General features: G+C 40.5%; 1 protein-coding gene across 1 annotated transcript in view; it reads right to left on the bottom strand.

Moving 5' to 3' along the window:
- The window catches only part of PHF21B (PHD finger protein 21B), a 157,771-nt gene that overhangs the window by 47,514 nt on the left and 90,071 nt on the right, over positions 1-20,186 (bottom strand). Inside the window, 2 exon segments of the mRNA XM_062490881.1 lie at positions 12,659-12,764; positions 12,766-12,899. Coding sequence (XP_062346865.1) covers positions 12,659-12,764; positions 12,766-12,899 — 240 coding nt within the window.

Genomic DNA, 20,186 nt, shown 5'->3' on the forward strand with positions numbered 1-20,186 from the left:
GCTTCCTTTCAATGATACAGACAGGAAATTTTAGAACTAGTAAGTAGAAAATCTCCTTTCCTTCCTGAGATGCTGTATTGATGTGTTTTGCTGCACTAGTGATCCCACGTGTTTGTATTTTGCTCTGAAAGAAGAGACCTCCTTCATTCCCACTGAGTTTCACCTCCCTCAGCCCAGTTCTGAAGACTAATCTGTGGCTAACCAGTTTAAATTAAAACATACTCCATGAAAGCTGTGCTTTCCTTTCCTTCTCTGTCCCATCTCTTCCTTCAACCAGTTTCTTGGGAGTTTAACCACCTACTCCAGAGCAGGAAGATTTCAGATCTTACACTCACACATGGCTCTGTGAATAATTTAACTATCAGAATAGCCTTGGGGAAAGACTCTTCTTCCAGGCTTCTCTGCTAAATTAGTCAGGGGCAGAAGAAAGGACATGGTTTCACAGCCCAGTGGTTTAGAGAATACTTGGGGGAAAAGAGAACCAACAATTCCAATCAATGCTGTGGTTACCTTGTTGTTCACCCTTGTTTACATGACAGCAGTTCCTACAATGCCCCAGTGCATTTGTTTGGAATATGGCTGGTAGAAATAGAGGCATTCCCAGATTTCAGTTGGGCCCAGGCCTGAATGCTACTGAGCAAAGATTGAGATCTTTGAGCTCCAGGCAGCCAGATGCACTTCAGCACTGAAGTTCTTCCCAAGATCTAGTCTAAATTTCTTTTGCTAGAAATAAAAAAATATGTTGTGTTTTTAGCTTGCCTACTGTGCAAATCAGATGGTACAACAATAAAGCCTTCATGGTGGCAGAGCCATGGACCTGTATTAGAGTTAGCCCAACAAAAGGCTGAGTGTATATCCATAGAAGAGATCAGGACTTCAACCATGTCATTCCCAGAGATAAAACGGAGTATTTTTTTTTTTTAATTGGACAATCATGGAGTCATAGAACAGTTTGGATTGCAAAGGACCTTATTGATCATCCCATTTCCACCCCTGCCATGGGCAGGGACACTTGCCAATAGACCACATTGCTCCAAGTCCCATCTAACCTGACCTTGGACACTTCCAGGGATGGGGCATCCACAGCTTCTCTGGGAAACCTGTGCCAGTGCCTCAGCTGATTTGTTCCCAATATCCCATCCAACTCCACCCTCTTGTCAGTTTGAAGCTGTTCTCCCTTGTCTAGTCACTATATGACCTTGTAAAAAGTTTCACTCCATCTTTCTTAAAAAGATATCCTAACCCCAAAATAATTGTCAGGAATCTTCAAAGAGAACTCTTACAGCATGATGTGGCTAATAATTTTTTTAGACTGAGTCGCTCTTACTCAAACAAGGTTATTTATACCATGCCATTAATATTTATACCATGCCATTTATGCAACCATATCATTGGTTGCAAAAGCTGAATGGTGGTAAGGGAAGTTACTCAGTTATCTTCTACATGCAGATATGAAAGTTCTGTACACTCTACACCCTCATACTGCAAATTGAAAAAATGTAAAAATTTGGATGAACATGTCAAAAAGCTGGTGGGATTTTCTTTCTATTAAATATCCCTTTTCAAAGCAAATGTAATATTAGTAATAACAACAACAAAAGTCACTAATAGCTTGCCAAGCCTATTGTACCATCATTAGGAAAATAGTTAAAGACATGCTTCTCTAGACCTGACTTCTGTGGAGATATTTTAAACTCACACATTTGACAATGCTCATAGAATTTGCAGAGAAATACTTTGTCATTAAGAGTTATAAACCTTAACTTACTGAAGTACAAACACAACATGAAACATCAATATATAAATTAATTCTGGTTCTATGTAATAACTTCTAAATTCAAAACCAATTTCTGGATTCAGGCTGGAAGAATAAGAGAGCTCATATTCCTCAAGACTTGACAATTCTGAGCCATCATAGTGATGGTTAAAAGCCACCTCCTCTGGCTTTGAAACCCACTTACGAACACAAATGTAGCAGAAACCTGAAGCTTTTTGTCCTTTTCTAGCAATAATAACAAATGGAATATCTAATTTCCCATATTACAGGAAAGGTTAAAAATAACACGTCAACAGAATATAGATGACTGGCTTCTATTTTGAAAAGACAAGTGTGAGGGAAAATGAATACAGTAGTGCTTTACCCTAAAGAAAATGTGAAATCAGCAAATTGGCTTGTGTGTTTTCATTAGAGCAAATGTTTACTAATTACCCTATACAGTCTTCCAAAATCATAATATCCCTGCAGTATCCCTGCCATATTTATACAGTATTCTCATTACTACTATGCTACAATATCTCTTTTAAAAATACCTTTGTGCACTAAGATATTATTCAAAGAAAAATTAATATGATACTAAATTAAACAATGACTTGTGGTTTTATTTCACACCCAGAAGGATAGTAAATATTACAGGTAAGACCCTTAAATCATCATTACCAGTTTAGCAAACTACAGGAAGCTTAATGTTGCTTAAATCCTATCAAAGCTGTCATGCACATTCTGGTATTACCTATTCAGTCACTGCTATTGCAGTGATCCTGTAAATAAAAATGAACCCACCCAGCCAGTCTCATTGTTTGATTCAGTGAGGGATGCAACAATCAAATTGTTTGCAATATCACAGTCCATCACTACATGTGCAAATATGGTAACACAAGTCACGGAACTGGGGTCCTAATAAAATAAAACAAGAGGCTGAACAGAGGTCTGCGATAAAGATCTCATGGAAAACCCCCAAACAAACAGTCATACCCATTAACAAAAAGCATGGCACAATAGCAGTGGGAACATGGTCTTACTTTCACTGGTCAAATCTCCAAGGGAAATATTTGGCCAAAGAATTAGAACAGTAAAAAAATTAAGACCCCAGTACAGAAAAGCAGGTAAATACAAACTGATACATGGATATGATTAATCCTGTTGAAGACAAGTGAATTATATGCAGATTAACAACTCAGGATTATGCTCAAATGGAGGATAAACTTGAAATTGTTTTCTGAAATTATTGATATTGAAGTCTGATTGTAAGATCAACAAAAAGAATTTTGTTTTGTCTTACCTTGCCTTGTGCCTGCCTTATTTTAAAAGGGTCTATATTTCAGTTTTCATGATAAAAATCCAATTCCAATGCAAGTCTTTCTACTCAAGAGGGCAAAAATATGACTCAAGACCACAGTGCACCGTCTGTACAAGAATTATCTGCACGGAAGAAACATCAAGCCCAAGAGTGATTTAAAAGCAGCCAAAGAAGAAACAGGCTCATGATAAGTAAAAGTAACTAGTCTTTTCCCACCCATACACACATATGAGTATCAAAAACACATGCTATAGCTGTTAACAGGCATCCGCCAACACTCTGTCCTTGTCACTGATGGAAATTGAAATATATCTGTCTTGCCATTCAGCTATTCTCTAAATTTAGTGATGAACAAGTTTGGTTAAATTTGGATCAGGCACTTTCTGACTCACATTATCCTCCAAGCTGGCAATCCTCCACATGTCGCACAAAAAGGCCACTGAACATAATGCACAATCTCATTCCTGAAGAGGCACTGCCCACAGTCAAAGCAAGGGATATACAAAAAACACCCCATTAAAAGGCAGAAAACCCATGCAAACCACTCTGATATGAACAGAAAAACAGTGCCTGTGGTTTGAAATATGCATTCAAAGAGCAAATCTTTAACTAGTGCAAACAGAACACCATCACCTGGAACACAACTCTCTGGATTCCTAGTCAGGGAGGGTCTGTCCTTCTCTATAGGAATGCCTCCACACACAAACTACTTTCTTCTCTTTCACACACACACAAACAGTTTTAATTGCTTATTGTGTGGCAATTTAACTTGAATTTTTATAAAATGGCTGTGATGTGAGGAAAAGAGAACAACTAAATCCTAACATCAATAAGTACTAATAAATATTAATATAACATAAACATCACTTATATTGCAATTTGAAACAAGTTTATTATCCACAGATGAAATAAAATTGTTGTCTTTATTACTGTCAGAATGACTTCTAAGATATTTGTATTTACTACTTGAGTATGCATCAGCACTGTGTTTACAGCATCTACTCTCTCCTGTTTCACCAACCCCTCCACATTTATACATAAAATAGCTGAAGATCAATAGTTCCTGATACATTTTTCCAATCTTTTTCAATATAGACACAAATGCACACTGTGAGATTAGTAGCAGACCAATTGCCAAATTCTTATACAGTTAGAACACCAACAGGAGACCTTATCATGCCTGTATTTGCAATATGAACATTGAAAGAAGATAAATTCAGAGTTTGCAATCTGGTATCAAACTGATTCCTGCAAATTATTCAACTATCCCACAAACTCTGTAGATAATAAGAAAACCCTACCTTTAGACAATAAATGGAACTAAGATGTTTGGCAATATTCCAAAGCCATTCATTTCCTAAAGTGGTGCCTTTTATTACAGTAACAACACATGTAGAATAAGTAGGCCTGTTTATGCATCCTATAATTTAGAAAAAGACCTAGGAGATGATTTCTCTAGCCCCAAAGTTGATCATCTTTCACTATTACAAACTGCAGTTCAAGTTTGAATCACACAGCTCTCAAAATTTCAATCCACCCCCTCACATTTTTTGTTCCCCCATTTTAAATAGAACTAACTTGAAAATTCTGACATTTTCAGGAATGCTTGCCTGGTAATTTCTGTGAAGCACAGACAGCCTCCAATTACAATGAAATAGCTATAGTGTATTATCATTTTTAGAGCATCCTTTGCTTTTCTGAAGTGAATCAAAGCTCTCCATGGGAGCCACTCTGATTCATGTCAAAACAATAATGCACTAAAAACTCTAAGCATTAGAACAAGGGATTCAGAACTTTGTTTGTACGGATAATATACAAGGATCTACAAAAATATCACAGAAACTTCCATAAGGGGACTGCCTATATATTCATAGAATCACAGAATTCTAGAAAGTCTCAGGTTGGACAAGACCTTAAAGCTCATCCTGTCCTCCTCCTTGGCATGGGCAGGGACACCTTCCCCAAGACCAGGTTGCCCCATCCAACTTGGCCTTGGACACTTCCAGGGATGTGGCAGTCACAGCTCCTCTGGGCAGCCTGAGCCAGTGTCTCACCCACCCTCACAGGGAAAAATTTTTTCCAATATCTCATCTAACCCTGCCCTCCAATAGTTTGAAGCCTTTCTCCCTTGTCCTGTCACTCCAGACTCTTGTCCAAACTTTGTCTTCACCTTCCTTTTTGGGTCCTTCAGACAATTAAGTCACCCCAAAGCTTCTCTTCTCCAGGTTGAGCAGTCCCAATTCTCCCAGGGTTACTTACAGCAGAGCTGCTCCAGCCCTCTGATCACCTTGGTGGACTCACTCCAGCAGTTCCATGTCCTTCCTGTGCTGGGACCCCAGGGCTGGAGGCAACTCTGCAGGTGCAGTCTCACCTGAGCAGGGCAGAAGGGCAGAACACCCCCCTCCCCTGCTGCCCATGCTTCTGAATTTTTATATTCCTAAATTTTAAAACTTTATTTTATAGGTAGTTAAAATTGCTCCCAAGAAGAGGCATAAAATTGCAATTCCCTCCTTTAACCTGGTTGCTTTTGTTTGGTTCTCTGTGGACAGGACAATGAAGTACTTCTAGCTATAAGGACTAGACACACAAATGTGCTTTCAGCTCCATCATTCTTCTGCTGGACCAGGAATCACTGACAAAACTAAAGTAGTTTTCAATTAATCTCCTTCTGCTTGCATTCCTCATAGAGACACTTCCCAGACACTCACAGGAAGAAAATCCATCCCATAAATACTTAAGCAGCATATCCATTTGTATACCCCACTGGACATGGACCGGCAGATGGGATGTTCAGTGACATAAATGCTGCAGACAACAACCACGGTATGGTTTACAAAAACTGGGACTCACAATTATTCCCTAGTCATTAATTTTGTTCCAGCAGGATGTTTGTTTGCCAGGTCCCACAGAAACAATTTTGGAAAAGTTGCTCTTAGATTTTTACAACAAAGTATCAGTCAGTGTAAGTCCACTTTTACTTATCCTTTCCTGCTGAATATTCTGCTGCCTCCACTGGAAATTTTTGGCTATGTAAGGAATACCACATAGGGCCTAATGAGGTTTTATTCAGTTCCTGAGTGACTTTATTCAGTCTTTGGGTATCTGAATCCTAATGTAGACCAAATGGAAATGCAGATTGAGCCGAGCAGAAATCCACATGCTTTAGATGCATTGTCCATATATGTATATCTGGGATATTTAAAAGGAAGCCATTTATCATCAGGAAGCATAAGTGCTTATTGTGAATCTGACATTTAAATATACCATCAACAGCAACCAGCATTGAGAAATGGTTTAATTAACCTGAAAGGATGTAATTTTATGCTATTTGGCAAGAAATACAAATATTAAAGTGCTTTTACGCTTTATATATCAGAGTAGTAAGGCCAAATCCTGTTCCATTTACATATGGAGTAAATTCATGAATCTCCCTTAAGAAGCCTGCAACTAAGAGGGTGCAGATATGAGCAGGATCTGTCACACACACTCTATAACCCATTTCCCAAAAGTGCCATGCTCTTTTCAACATTCTAATGGTAGAGTTAAAACTTATGCCCCAGTGCCAAGAATGGGTCACTGGATAGTGAATCCTTGGGGTTCCTACTCTCTGAGTGCTTTTCTTTATTATTATTCTTAATTTGATTTGACCCAAGTTACCTCCCCTATTCTACATTTTCACATATCTCCTGAAGGTACACTCTAATAGGACCATACTTCAGAATTCCTCTGTTCACAACTCTGGTGTCTGAAACTGTGGCCGTGATAGTATGGACAGTACTGGTCTGTTCAAAATCTCCACACCACTGACTTTCTCTGGAGTTTTCTCCTCTGTTGTTATTTTGAACAGAACACTGTTACCATGCTGGGTTGCTCTCACAGACCAGCAGAAGCAGAAAGCTCAGAGCCCTAATTAGGCCCCAGCAGGAAACCCAGCCTCTGTTTCACACTTGAGGAAACCAGAAAAATTTAAGGAAAGTGAATGGGAACTGTTACCCACACAGAGCAATCATTGCTCTGTTCCTCCAGGACAGATGTCCAGAAACCAATACAGTGACTGATAAAACAAAGCTAAAGTAAGTCCCCAACAAATCCCTTCAACATCTTGAAATTCACCGGCCATAACTGACCAGCACAGATCTGAAGAAAAAGATAGCTGAACACCAGTTGTAACACACAGTAAGAGCAGGAGCCATGGACTCCAGAAACACAACCATTTTTGGCAATCACAGACAACCAGCCACATCTCTGATGGCAGCAAGATGGTGATGCTCTGGTGATGAACAACGTGACCAAGGCTGTCATAATCCATAGAAAAATGTCTTTCTTTTTTCCCTTCCCTATATCAGTGTGTAGCCTCTGGATCTTTCTTTTGTTTGTCTAGATCTTACTTGTGCTCAATAGTTACCATTTCTATCTGCTTTCCGCACATGGTTCTACATGGATGAGGAAGAAGTATGAGGCAGATGTGCAAAGAGCTACAGCAAAGGCTAAGGGGGGCCATAGCATGATCTAAGGACTTGTTGGACAGTTCTCATTCCCAAGGATGCCATGTGCAGCATGGTCATGTCTGAGGCATTCTCAAAATTACCCAAAAGGCCTCTAGTGTGGCTGAGAAACAGGGATCCTGCCTAAGGCAGCCCTTGTGAGCTTCCTATGGAAAAGCACAGAGGGATCAGCATAAGTGGATCCTGTATTTCTCAGTTTTCCCACAGTAAAACATGGAATAATGATGCCTCAGTCATACTCACTCCATATTGTGGGGATAAATTAACTCTTGTCATGTTTTCAAGCACTGTAGTAACATGGATTCTAGAAAAAAAACAGCTATATATAGCCACATAACCAATACAGGTAAATACCTCTATAAATAAAACCTGTAAGTACTGCTGCAATTCAAATAATAAATAAAAACCAAAAAGACTTAGTCATATGCACAGTCAGATTTCTAGTTATGGAGGAAGTACTTTTACAAAGAGCATAGTGAAGCACGTAAAGTAGGATGGTGAAGAGAAAGGTAATAAATCATTCTACAAATACATTATTCTGAAAAATGGCCATCATAGGCAAAAGTAGGTTACTAAAGTTCCAGGATGCATTTTTCTTCTGGTAAACTGAATATACAGATAACTAACAGGTATATATGAGCATTCTCCTATATGTATAAAAGCAACATTTCCTGAAAAAATAAATGGATACCAGTGTTGTCTGCTCAGTCTAAAGAGGGACACAAGTAGTTCTGTGGGCTGTGGAGTTAATGAAGCATTTGTGGACAACAGTTTACTATCTTGCCAAGAATTTATAGCACTGTAAATTCTCATACTGTATTTTGCTTTGAAAGAACCCCTCTGTACAGAAAAGCCCCGAGACACAGGAGCACATGTGCATGGGGAAGCTGCCAAATTTTCTCTGGCTGATCCAGGGAATACACGTGTGAGAAGGGAAGTAAAGAGAGGTAGGTTTGATGCTGTTCGTGGAATCATGATGGACAGGGAGTCAGGTGTTTTGTAAGAGTTGCACAGAGCCACAGGAGACAGAGATCCCAGTGAGTTCCAGACACTCTGTGTGTGTGTCCTGGTGCTCCATGGCATGGCCCAGTGCTGACATGCCCTCTCAAAACTTCCGTCTTTCACTACAGATCCTGAAAAGCAGCCAAGGGGTCTGACAGCAGTGTTCCCCCTCTCTGCTTGTGCTCCCAATACTGCCTGATCCAACTCTCTTCCCAACAGCTAAAAGGCTTTCTGATTTCTTTGCTCTAATTTCAAACTAGACCCTGGGATGACTTCTGGCCCACAGTTGTGCCAGTGAGAAGAGAATGAGGAGGCAGCAGAGCAGCACTTTTTTTAGAAGGTACATTGTTCCAGCACAGCAGATGGGACTTTGTCCTTCAGCAAAGCAACCTCAGATCTTGCTTTCAGTCAGGAAATGGTGGGGAGGATAGGAAAGGGTAAATATCACATAAATATAATTACAATGAAATTTTGAGTGGCTTTTATCAAAATCTCTTTATACCAAAGTATGTTGTAGGTACAGGCATACCGATGACTATCCAGTAGCTCTAGGGCATTCTCTCTACACACCAGCAGTAGCAATTCTCTGAAGGCAAAGCACAGCTATCATGTATACATCATATGCCAAATTCAAAATTCAGCAAAATTCAGTGTATGCAAGCAAAATTCTGTTTTAGCCAACATAACTTGCTCCAGATCACACGAATGAAGCTCTAAGCTTCATTTCTCAAAACGGGAGCAAGAGCTCTGCTCATGATGTCCATCTGTACATTTGCATCCATGTTGCTCCATCAGTCATGTCTTCACACGTGGGATGGACACTGAAAGGCTGCCAGGGAATAGTGTAGACCCAGCACTAATTCCTGAAGCTCACCATTTCCAATGCTTACACATTTCAATCCTTTTTAATCTCACAATATATCTTGCTTCTAAAAAATCATGTTATATATATCGAAAAAATCCTTTAGCATCTGTTATGCATTTATTTACTTAGATACTTTTTCCAATGCAGATATGGCTTCCATTAAGTCAACAATATTTCAAAATTAGTTAAAAAATCTGCTGGGTAAACAACAGCCTAAAATGAAAGCACTGACTTGCAGCTGCCTAAATGAAATTTTTCTAACAAACTTACAATTAATCCTATCTGTATTTGAAAGTTCTGTATTTAGATAATGTTTGATGCCCTATTTTTTTCTGCTGAGTTTCATTTGGCATTTCATTCTTCTTGCTAGATACCACATGAGATGACCATATACACATCTTGATCCTCTAAATACTTTCAAGCAGAAACCACTGTTCAGACATTCGTAATATTGCATTTCATGCTCTACCCTTTCTTTCCTTCACTTATCAGAGGAAGAGGTTACACTACATCAGTAATCTCATTTACAATTGTCAACTTGCCATTTTAGCCCAGCTTGCAGAGATCTATTATCCTCCATCTTACAGACTACATACATTTCTGTAGAAAAAATCCAAAACTACTTTATTGAGCAGTAACAACACTACAAAAGAACCCAAAAAGAAGACATAGCAAATGCTTATTAATAAACGTCAGCAATGAAATTTCCCTCTGACACTACAGTGCTTGTAGCTAAGGTGTTACTATATTGATTCATGGTTAACACTTCAGGAACAATCAAGAATACTGAGCATGAAGCAAGAATGGATTTTTTTTATTATTATTTTCACAGAAAAAGAAGTCTTGCAAAACAAGTTTAATTTGGGTAGAGGTGTGAAAAGTAATACGCAATCTGGCATTAAACTTGACGACAGTTTAGGACAAATGATCAGCTAGCATTTTGTATTTTTGTAATTCAATATTTCTAATTGTTTCTATCCATGTTTGCTGACTATTCTCAAAAAGATAAAACTACTATGGTCCTCTGGTTTAGAAACTTGCCATTCCTCAGCTTCTTCCTTCATAAATTACAAACATAATCAGAGATTCCAAATCACAAAACTACAACTGTTGAAAACTTGCAATGTGAAGCCATCTCTAAATAAAAACACTAGCTCTTTTCTTCTAGCAAAAGCAAAGTAAACCCCAAATGCTGGTCAACACTCCCATGCTATTCCAACAACAACAAGCCTCTGATTGAAATGGAGCTGCACCTTGCAAGGAAAAGTTGCAATGCCAGGACAAATACTGTTTCAGGTTTGAGAGTATATAAATAGAAACCTGCAGGAGCATCAGTGCTTGGCTCCAGCAGGCTGCAATACATCACTGAGCCCAGCCTGCTTGAGGATGTGGAATGTGGGACTGGGACCTATTTCCCCTTTTGAAAGGAAAAATGGGAAGGAACATGGATTATTCAACACCACAGCAGGTTAGAAAGTCTTCCTCCAACAACACTTGAAGAAGTGAAAAGTTTGCAGCCAAATGTCCTAACTCACATTGCTCTCCAGCACCTGGAACTGTTGCTTCACTGTTTGGTCTAAACACATTATATTATATTTCAAGCTTCTTCCCTCACTACTTTGATTTTTTTCTTCCCAATGGCTCCTGACAGTGACAGTAAAAGATAGTCCTTCACAAAATGACAGACCGTTGTAATAGTGAAACTTTTAGCTTTCATATTATTATCATTTATATAGTTATTTTCCAGTATTCTAAGAAATATCTACTAGGATACCATCAAGTATATTTTCAGTAAAGCATAAACAATACCCTCTAAAAAGGAAATTACCCAGCATGAAATACAAAATGGATATTCAAAATCCAATTCCCCAGACAGATACTTTAGTGTTAAACAGCTCAACAGAACACTGTTTCTCCAGAAAAAGTGACAGGACAATCTGGTTTCCAAAGTGGTTGGATGCGCTTCCCATTTGTTCGTGGATGCAGTAGGTGATCATATAGTGTTTAGGAAGGGGTATTAAAAACCCTCATGCATTCCAACATAACCCTGACTTATAAAAATCTCCAGGTATAGTTTGCCTTTATCCAAACCAGATTCTCTTTTCCTGATTATTAGAGATCCATATCCTGAGCCTGTGAAGGGGAATCAGAGTACCAAAAAAACCAAAACCAAAACCAAAACCAAAAAACAAAACAAAACAAAACAAAACAAAACAAAAAAACAAAACAAAACAAAACAAAAAGAAAACAAACAATAAAACCACAAAAAACCCAAAAGCAACCAAACAAAAAACCCGAACAACAACAAACAAACAAAAACAAACTCCAAACCCCAGACTAACACAACTCCTATGTGCAGAAAGTAGAGAAGAAATTCACATTTCCCGTGTGAGCAATTATATATTACACCCTCTTCTACGAAGTTTTGGAAAGGCATTGTCACTTCCTTCACACTTCAACTTCATCAACATCATCTCCCTCTCCTGACACACACCGTGACTGGAGTAAAATCTTCTCTGGTAATGGACTGCACAAAACATGGTGTACAGCAAACAATCAGCACCCGTTTCCCTTTTGATCTCCTTTCACCAAGTCCATTCATTTAATATTTTATTTACCATGAACATAAACATGGACCTGGGGGCACTAGCCTGCCAGCCCCCCTGTGCCTAAGCGAGGGCAGGTTCCAGCTCTTGAAACGCCAGCACAGCCAGGAGTTCCTCCATCCACCCCGCAAGCATTTCTACGAGAACTTTTGTCAGGTTGAAGAACTGCTTCTGAATCAGAGACGAGGCAAGGTGAGGCAACCGAGGACCATCAGCACGAGGTTCCCGACTGCCCAGCGCTCAGCACCAGAGCAGGAATCGCTCCCTGTCTCCTGCCTCCTTGCTCCCGCTGCACTCCGGCGGGGCGAGCACCGCACCCCGGCGGCTCCGGGACAGAGGGACACGTCTCCTTGCTCCTGCAGCCCGGGAGCACTGGAACGGAGGGACAGGTCTGCCCCCGCCCCGCCGGGCCCTCCCCCGGCCCGGAGCCCCCTCACGCCTCCCGCCCAGCGCCACCCACTCGCGTCCGTCCGCGGCAGAGCCCGCAGCGCCGCCCGGCTCCCTGCCGGCCCCATCCTTCCCTGCCGGCCCCATCCTTCCCTGCCGGCCCCATCCTTCCCTGCCGGCCCCATCCCTCCCTCCCTCCCTCCCCGCCGGCCGTACCTGGGCTCTGGAGCCGAGCTCAGCCGGCCGGCGGGCACCCACAGCCCCGGGCGCGCTCTGCGGGGGCTCCGCGCCCATCCCGCCGGGCAGGCCGGCCGTGACCATGGGCCGGCAGAGCGGCGATGGGCAGGCTGTGCCCGGGGCTGCCGCCGGGGCTCCCGCCGCCCGGAGCCCTGAGGAGCGCCGGGACGACGCCGGGCTCGGCGCTGCCGCTGGCGCCGCTGCCCGCCAGCACCGCCCGCTTCTGCCGGGAGAGGGAGAGAGAGAAGCGGCATCGCCACCGCGGGGCTGCAGGCGCGCACGGCCACCCCCCCCCGCGGCCCCCGGGCAGCACGGATTTGGGGTTCTTTCCTTTCCGTTTGGTGGTGTTTACAGTTTTCTTCCTGGCAGGGGAAGGGCCGGGTTCCCCCTCTTTGCTCTGGAACTCGTGGGTTGCGCTCTGGGCTTCCAAAGTTGGGGTTTTGGGTTGGATTTTTTCCCCCTTGGGTTCTTTGCCTCGAACTAATATCCTAGTATAAATGATTGTGATATAAGTCAAGGTAATTCTGAAGGTTCGATTAATAATAAAAGGCTTAAAGAATGGTATTTTCAACTTTCTCTTCCATTGGTCTGAACATCCATTCCCCGTGCCTACTGCCCCCCAATGCTTGGCGACTTCCTGTGCTCTTTCAGCATGATTGACTTAGGAGTCGGTTTGGTGCTTTCCCTTCCAAGTTTTATTTTCCTCCCGCTATTTTTGCAGTGGTGATAATTATAATAATGGTAATATTTATGTAGTATTATCTGTTATTATTATTATTATTATTATTATTATTATTATTATTATTATCGTAATCATCCAAACTACCTTTTTCCCGTAGCACCATTTTAACTCACAGTTTTCTGTTTTTCCTAACACTTGCTCTGTTATATTGCTAAAGAATGGCTATTCCGTCATTTGTAATAGAAATATTTAGATTACGACCTTGTTATAGGATCTCTGACAAGATTTGTATTTGAGATTTCTGTAAGTACTGTGAAGATGCATACGGTAAATAATAGTGCATAAAATGCTCACTTCTGAAAAGAAAAAAAAAACCTTTTATAAAGTTGTTGCGCTTTGAGTAATCTTGGGAGCTTTTCTTATTAATTCCATTTAGGCAAGTTAGGTGCATGTGGAAAAAAATATGCCAGTTGAAGCCTCTTTTGATACCTTTAATTATCAAACATCTTGTCAACTAGAGTTGACAACAAAGGCACTTAATGCTGCAGACAGTTCAGCCTATGTCTAACTTTATACACTGACCATAACTTTGGACTCCAATGCAATTACATGCAACGTACAGCCTTTGGAAAACTGCTGTTCTACTGTTAAAGCCTGTAAGAGTTTGGTAGTCAACTTTGTTTAAAATACAGTGTGTGTATAGAAGTGTGTGTGTGTATTAAGTTACAGACATGCTTAGTTCTTTCCAGAATCAAGGCTCAAAACCTTACTACTGGGCATAAGGTAGAAGCCTTGTTGCACAAAACTTCTAGGAAAATAAATCCCTTCTTACCTTTAAACCCATCACACACTTTAAGAGTGGAAAGACTTAGTGGAAATACATGTTTTCTCCAAGAACTGTAGTTTTTGTGTTTATATGAAATCACAAGCATGTGCTTTATGTCACAAACATATTCTTTACCAGAGATACTTGCTTCCAATTTTAATATACAGAAATTACTTCTTTTTGGTCAAAGATTGGACTTAGCGATCTTTGAGGTCTTTTCCAACCTTACTGAATCTGTGGTTCTGTGTTTCTAATGTCAGCAATATTCTAGTAATTGTGACTTTCTATAAATTGTTTTGAGCTCTTTTCATTTTTGTCTTTACCTTTCATTCACCATTATCCTGGCAATCATCACAAGGAAGCATAGGCAATATTCTCCTTATTCTCTATGCTGTTGTGTGTCATAGAAGTTTTGAAAAGAAAAGAGTTTTTTCTTCAAAACAGAAATATACCTGTCTGACAGTTTAAGAGTGCTCAAGTGAAAGACAAGAAGGTCAAGTACGTGTTTTATGTAGGGGGGAAAAGTTGTTTATTAAAAAATCCTAGAAAATCCTATTTCTCTGGTTTGTCGTAGCACAGTTTTCCACTGGTGCTCCTTGCACTGATTCCGTGCCCCATGTTATGCTGCTGCAGATGCCAAAGAAAATTGTGACAGCATGTGGGAGAGCTGACCATCTCCCCTCCTGCTCTACAGAATATTTCCTTGCAAAGCACCTTATTAACCCCTACAGTGACATAAAGCTCTCAGACTAACAGTTCAGCCTTGTGGTTGTATTTTTGCTTTACGTCCTATGAAAAATGCAAGCTCACAGACCGTCTGAAAGTGCTGTACTTTGTTACAGTGCTAGAAATTAGTTGCCTAGCTGGAGATAGTCCAGGAGGGAATTCCTAGCTCTGCTGCAGACAACCAGAGGTTTGCTGCTGGCATCAGGAGCATTGGGTGGGGATTCTCTTTTGTGACCCTAGGAGCATTTGCTATTCCTGATAGATCACAGTACTGATGAAATGTCTTTTAATACTTGTCCTCAGACATGAACGGGTTACTGAATGAAAAACTTCTTACAGAAACACTCAGCATTACTCTGATTTCATATTTTGTTTAAATTTCTAATAAGCAATATTCTAGTGGTATTAGTACTTTGTTCTCAGACAGTTCAGCAACAGAAAACATCTAAGCAAATAAAATTTATTGACTCCAAAAGATAGACAATCCTTGGGAGCTCAGTGGAAAGAACAAGTAAATGAAGTAGATTATGACTTTTTTGACTAACTTCAATAGCAACTAACTGCTTTTTGTCTTTTTTCAAAGGAGCAAATTAGCTAATAAGTAGAAAAACAGAAAAAAAATTCACTACTCAAAGTACCATCCATCCCCTACCCACTCGTTTTCTCTACAAGCATTAACAGTGAGTCAGTTTTGGGTCTTTGCATGTGCTGCATGTTAACATTCTTCCTAATAACCTCACAATCCTGTCTATTCATGTCTATGCAACCAAAAGAGCTAAGGAAATAAAGATTACTGCTTGCTTCAGGCTAAGCTGTGATAAATATGAAATGCTTTTAAAACTGGAAAACTTTAATTTGAATATAGCTTTTGTGGCTTTTCTAAATAAATACAGGGAAAACATTATGTCCTTGGGATAGGCTTGCAAAGACCAACTGGCCTGTGTCTGTCACCCCCTGAGTGTAGAATGTTATACTAAGTTTATTTAAATAACTGAACATTTTAGAAACTAAATATGGAAGTAAATATAAAGGATAAGATGCTCTATATTGGCTTCCAAAATAGAGGTACAGAAAAACTGTCTATTTAGCGAAAAGCAGCAGCAGCATCTCTTCCGTGTCCCTTTTATTAATTTTCTAAACTGTACCTATCAAAACTTTTAAAATAGCCCCTTTAATCAATCTGTGTTAATTAAAAGATGAGCTATTCTCATCTCTTTGTGGTTTTATTCTTTGTAACAGCCATTTTTACGTTATAACCCTGAGAAGATGTTGGTAAAGGAGTGTTGGCAAGAAACAAAAATTATGAGAGATTAAAATAATCTTCAACAAAACCTACATCTGCTGTATTCTATTTCTGCCAGATAAATTAAAATAATAATCTTAGATTTTAAAGAGAAAGAAAATCTGCATTTTGAGAATAAGTCAGCATAACATATTATCAGATACTTTTGAAATAATGAACAATAAGACGCTAAGCAAGCTTTGGACACCGCAGCGGAAAACATGTGTTGATACAATGGAAGAGCCAAAAGAGAGGAAAAGAAGAAAAAAAATATTGGCTTTAAATGCTGGAAAGCAGGTCTCTGCTTCTCATCCACAGCATAATAGCACACACAATACACCAATTTTGAAACAGCGCCTTTTCAATAGCAACACGACTTTCATTTTCACTGCAGGATGCCACAGGCAGTCCAGAGTTTGAAATATGTATGCTGGTCACACGCAAACACGCCACAATGTGCTGGAAATCTGCCACCTGTTTATGATTTCCCATCTTGTACATGGCACGGTCTCAGCTATTTAAAACAGAGTTTTTTTGGTTTTTTTCCCACATGTATCAAAATAACTCTGGCCTTCCTATTCATTAGTACATGTAAGCTTTCTCCCCATCCCCTCCTTTCCAGCAAGGTCTGTGTTATGAAGGTTTGCAGGTAAGAAGGTGGCTGTCCAACAGTTTTAGCCTCAAATTTGATTACTCAAATGCTACTTCTGCTATCACAAACCACAAATCAATCTGTTTAGTGAATAAAGCAACAGAAAGAGCAAAGGGAGAAAGTATTTGCAGGCAGTTGTTGTGTTGTGATCCACACACTGAGCAATGGGGCACATGTATGCGCACATGCAGGCTCCAGCCAGGCTCCACATACACAGTTCTGCTTCTGGTGCAAGGCTTTGGCTCCTTCATTGTGCCTCTGCTGCAGTTTACATCATGTCTTCAAATCTTTACTGATCTGATGTCAACATCACTTCACATGTGCATTTCAAATAAGACCATGGTCATGCTCTAAAAAGGAGGATTTCTCAGCTTCTGGCTGCTGTCTGCCATAGCAGTAATTTAAAACAGCCACACGCCTTTTCAGCAAACCTTCATGTTTTCCTAGTAAAATATGAGATCTCTTTAAAAAGGACCTAAAATTCACTGTCCATCACATTTATATTTTAACACCTACACACTGTAGAAAGAGACCTCACTCCAATCTTTCAAGAATGATGATCTGACAAAGCAGTTTGGTTGTAAAAAACTGCAACTGCTTACAGAGCAATATCAGGTTTTTTCCTTAGTGGCTCCCCATGGCTATGAGAAAACACTTGGCATAACCTTGAGAGTTTATTTAGCTTCCAGAACACTGGCAATCCACTTTCAAACCAAAATGATGTCTTTGTCAATTAATAATACAACATTCTGCACTAATCGAATGCCATGCATGCAAACCAGCTGAACAGACATCACCAGCAGTGAGAGCCATGGCTTCTCTTCATTTACCCAATAGTCACAATAAAATTCTCTTGAACAACAGAACATTTAATATTCAGAGAGTGAAAACACACATTCAGAGAGTGACAACACACAAAGGCACTGTAAACATAGTCACCAGTTATAAACATAGTCACCACTATGGCACTTTAGTACTCTGTTTTGTGATTTTGTTAAATCCCATGAATTTCCATATATTTCTCCTATATTTCCAAGTTGTTGCTCATACACATGCCTGATCTGAACCCTAAGTCATGAGCCAACCATCCCCATAACTTCACACACTTGTAACAAAGAAATGAGCAGGGCTTCAGCCAAGCACATGTGCACACACAGGCACCCAGAGGAGTTTGGTGGATGCTTATGAAGGCAAAAGGCTTTGTAGTCTGTTTTTCATCCCTGGGCTCCCATAAAAAATGGTTCCTTTTGCATACAGGCCTTGGGCACTGGGTTGCCTGTGCCCAAAGAGAAGACATTAAAACAGGTTCTCATACAAAGATGAAGACTGTCACATGGGAAGGCTTTATGTGCTGTTTCCAAAAATGCTGTACTTCATGTAAAAATGTTCAAGACCTGCAACCGAGGGGGAGAAGGAGGAGAAGGAGGAAGAGGAGGTGGAGAAGAAGGGTTTTAAAGAAGGTTGCGGTAGCTCCTCCTGCCAGTTGCTCGGTAAATGACCCTGTCAGTTTGATGCAAACGCTGTCCCTGCAACGCCCCAGCTTGGGCGGGGGCAGGGGTGGGGAGAAAGGAGGGGAGGGAGAAGAAATTGCTAGACAGAGGTATTTTGAATGACCCCCAGGGAGAGGTCACCATGGCGCAGGCTGACGTGAAGTACCCGGGGGCAGGCAGCCTTCCTCCTCTTCCTCCTCCTCCCTTCGTCCTCCCCAGAGCGCTGCTCCCGTCCCCCTGCCCTTTCCTAAAGGAAGCACCCAAAAGCCCAAATGCACGATTAATAAACAAGAGGTAGCAACTGCCCGACTAGGTACAATTCGAGTTTTAGAAGAATTTTAAAAATAGCTGAAGAAAATCTGGGACTCGATGGAAACAGCCTTCCCAGGGGCAGACTGTCAGCCAAAGGAAGACGAGTGTGAAACACGGGCAGGAAGGTTTACATATGCTGAAGTACAATCTCAGCATTAGTTGGTTAGTTTTGTTTTGGTTTTTTTTTTTGTTTTGGTTTTTTTTTCACAGCTTCTTTTGTCTGCTGGTTTCTTATTCATTTTCTTTCTTTCTCTTTCTCTCTTTTTCTTTTTTTCTTTCTTTTTTTTTTTTTTGACAACTTCCAGCCTGCCTGTCACTAGAAGTAAGAATGTATTTCTTTGTCTCTATCAGATCTTAGTTAACTAGCCATCGCTGCAGCAGGCTCACAGATTTAAATTCAAAGTGAAACTCGTTCTAATCAAAACTGCAGCAAACTGGGGGTTTTGTTTGACTTTAACCTGAGAGTCAGTTATTGTATCACTGATGTACATACTGCATTACCAGCTGAGTGCTTTCAGCATCCCTCTATCAGTGTGAAATATTTAATCGGCACAAGGATCCAATCAGCACAGCAGAGGGGAAGCTAGCGTGTGCATTAATTTACTTCAGTTGAAAAGCAGTAAAGCAGGTCAGAAACATAACCTTCTCCCTTTCCCCCTCCTCGCTCCCCTCCCAAACAAACACACAGCACATCAGAAGAGTTGGGGGGGGTAGGGGAGGGATTGAAAGCCACCCTGTATGAATCCAGATACAATAGTCAGACAATAAATTAGACACTCATGCCAAAGAATGACAAACACTGCCTGAAACAGAAGAAGGGAGCAACGCACAACACTATCACCACCCCCAGACATGCCCCCCCAAAATCACTTTTTCAATTAATTACATTGTGTAGTTGTTTGTATTTTAATCTTTGACTCTTTTAAAGCTGGGAAGATGGCTGAATGATTACCCCTTCTGTGTATGAAATTAATTAGAAGGAAAGCACATGCCAGGAAATACTGAAACAGTCATTCCATTAAAGTGCAAAATGGCTTTTGATTTTCTAACCTGCCACATTCTTCAGGAAAGGCTTCCTTTAATATTATTGGTATTAAAAATCTGGTTTAGAAGCATTCACAAGGTCTTCTTCACATCAGCAGTTTTATATACTGCAACACATGACAGCTAAACTTTTTCCACTTCTAATTCTACCCTTGTATTTCTCTCTTATTCTCCAAAGACAGTCAAGTTCCTTGTCTCCTTGGTACCATAATGAGAATACCAACTTGCCATTTTTTTCACAAGGGATCATATACAACCTGAATGTTACATCAACAGATTTGTTCAATCCTCCAAGCCCAAAACCATCACAGAGAAATGTGACGACAGACAATGATTAAAAGCTGCATCAAAAAACCCCTACCCCACCTCATCAGTGTGAGTGACCAAACTCTCAATGTGGCTGCTCTCCAGGACAGGGCAGCAAAAAAGAATTAACAGATTTATGCAAAGAGAGAATTTTCCAAGCTGGAAATACTCCAACAGTGGTAACTGT

Source organism: Cinclus cinclus, chromosome 4 (assembly GCF_963662255.1).
Source record: "Cinclus cinclus chromosome 4, bCinCin1.1, whole genome shotgun sequence".
NCBI lineage: Eukaryota > Metazoa > Chordata > Aves > Passeriformes > Cinclidae > Cinclus > Cinclus cinclus.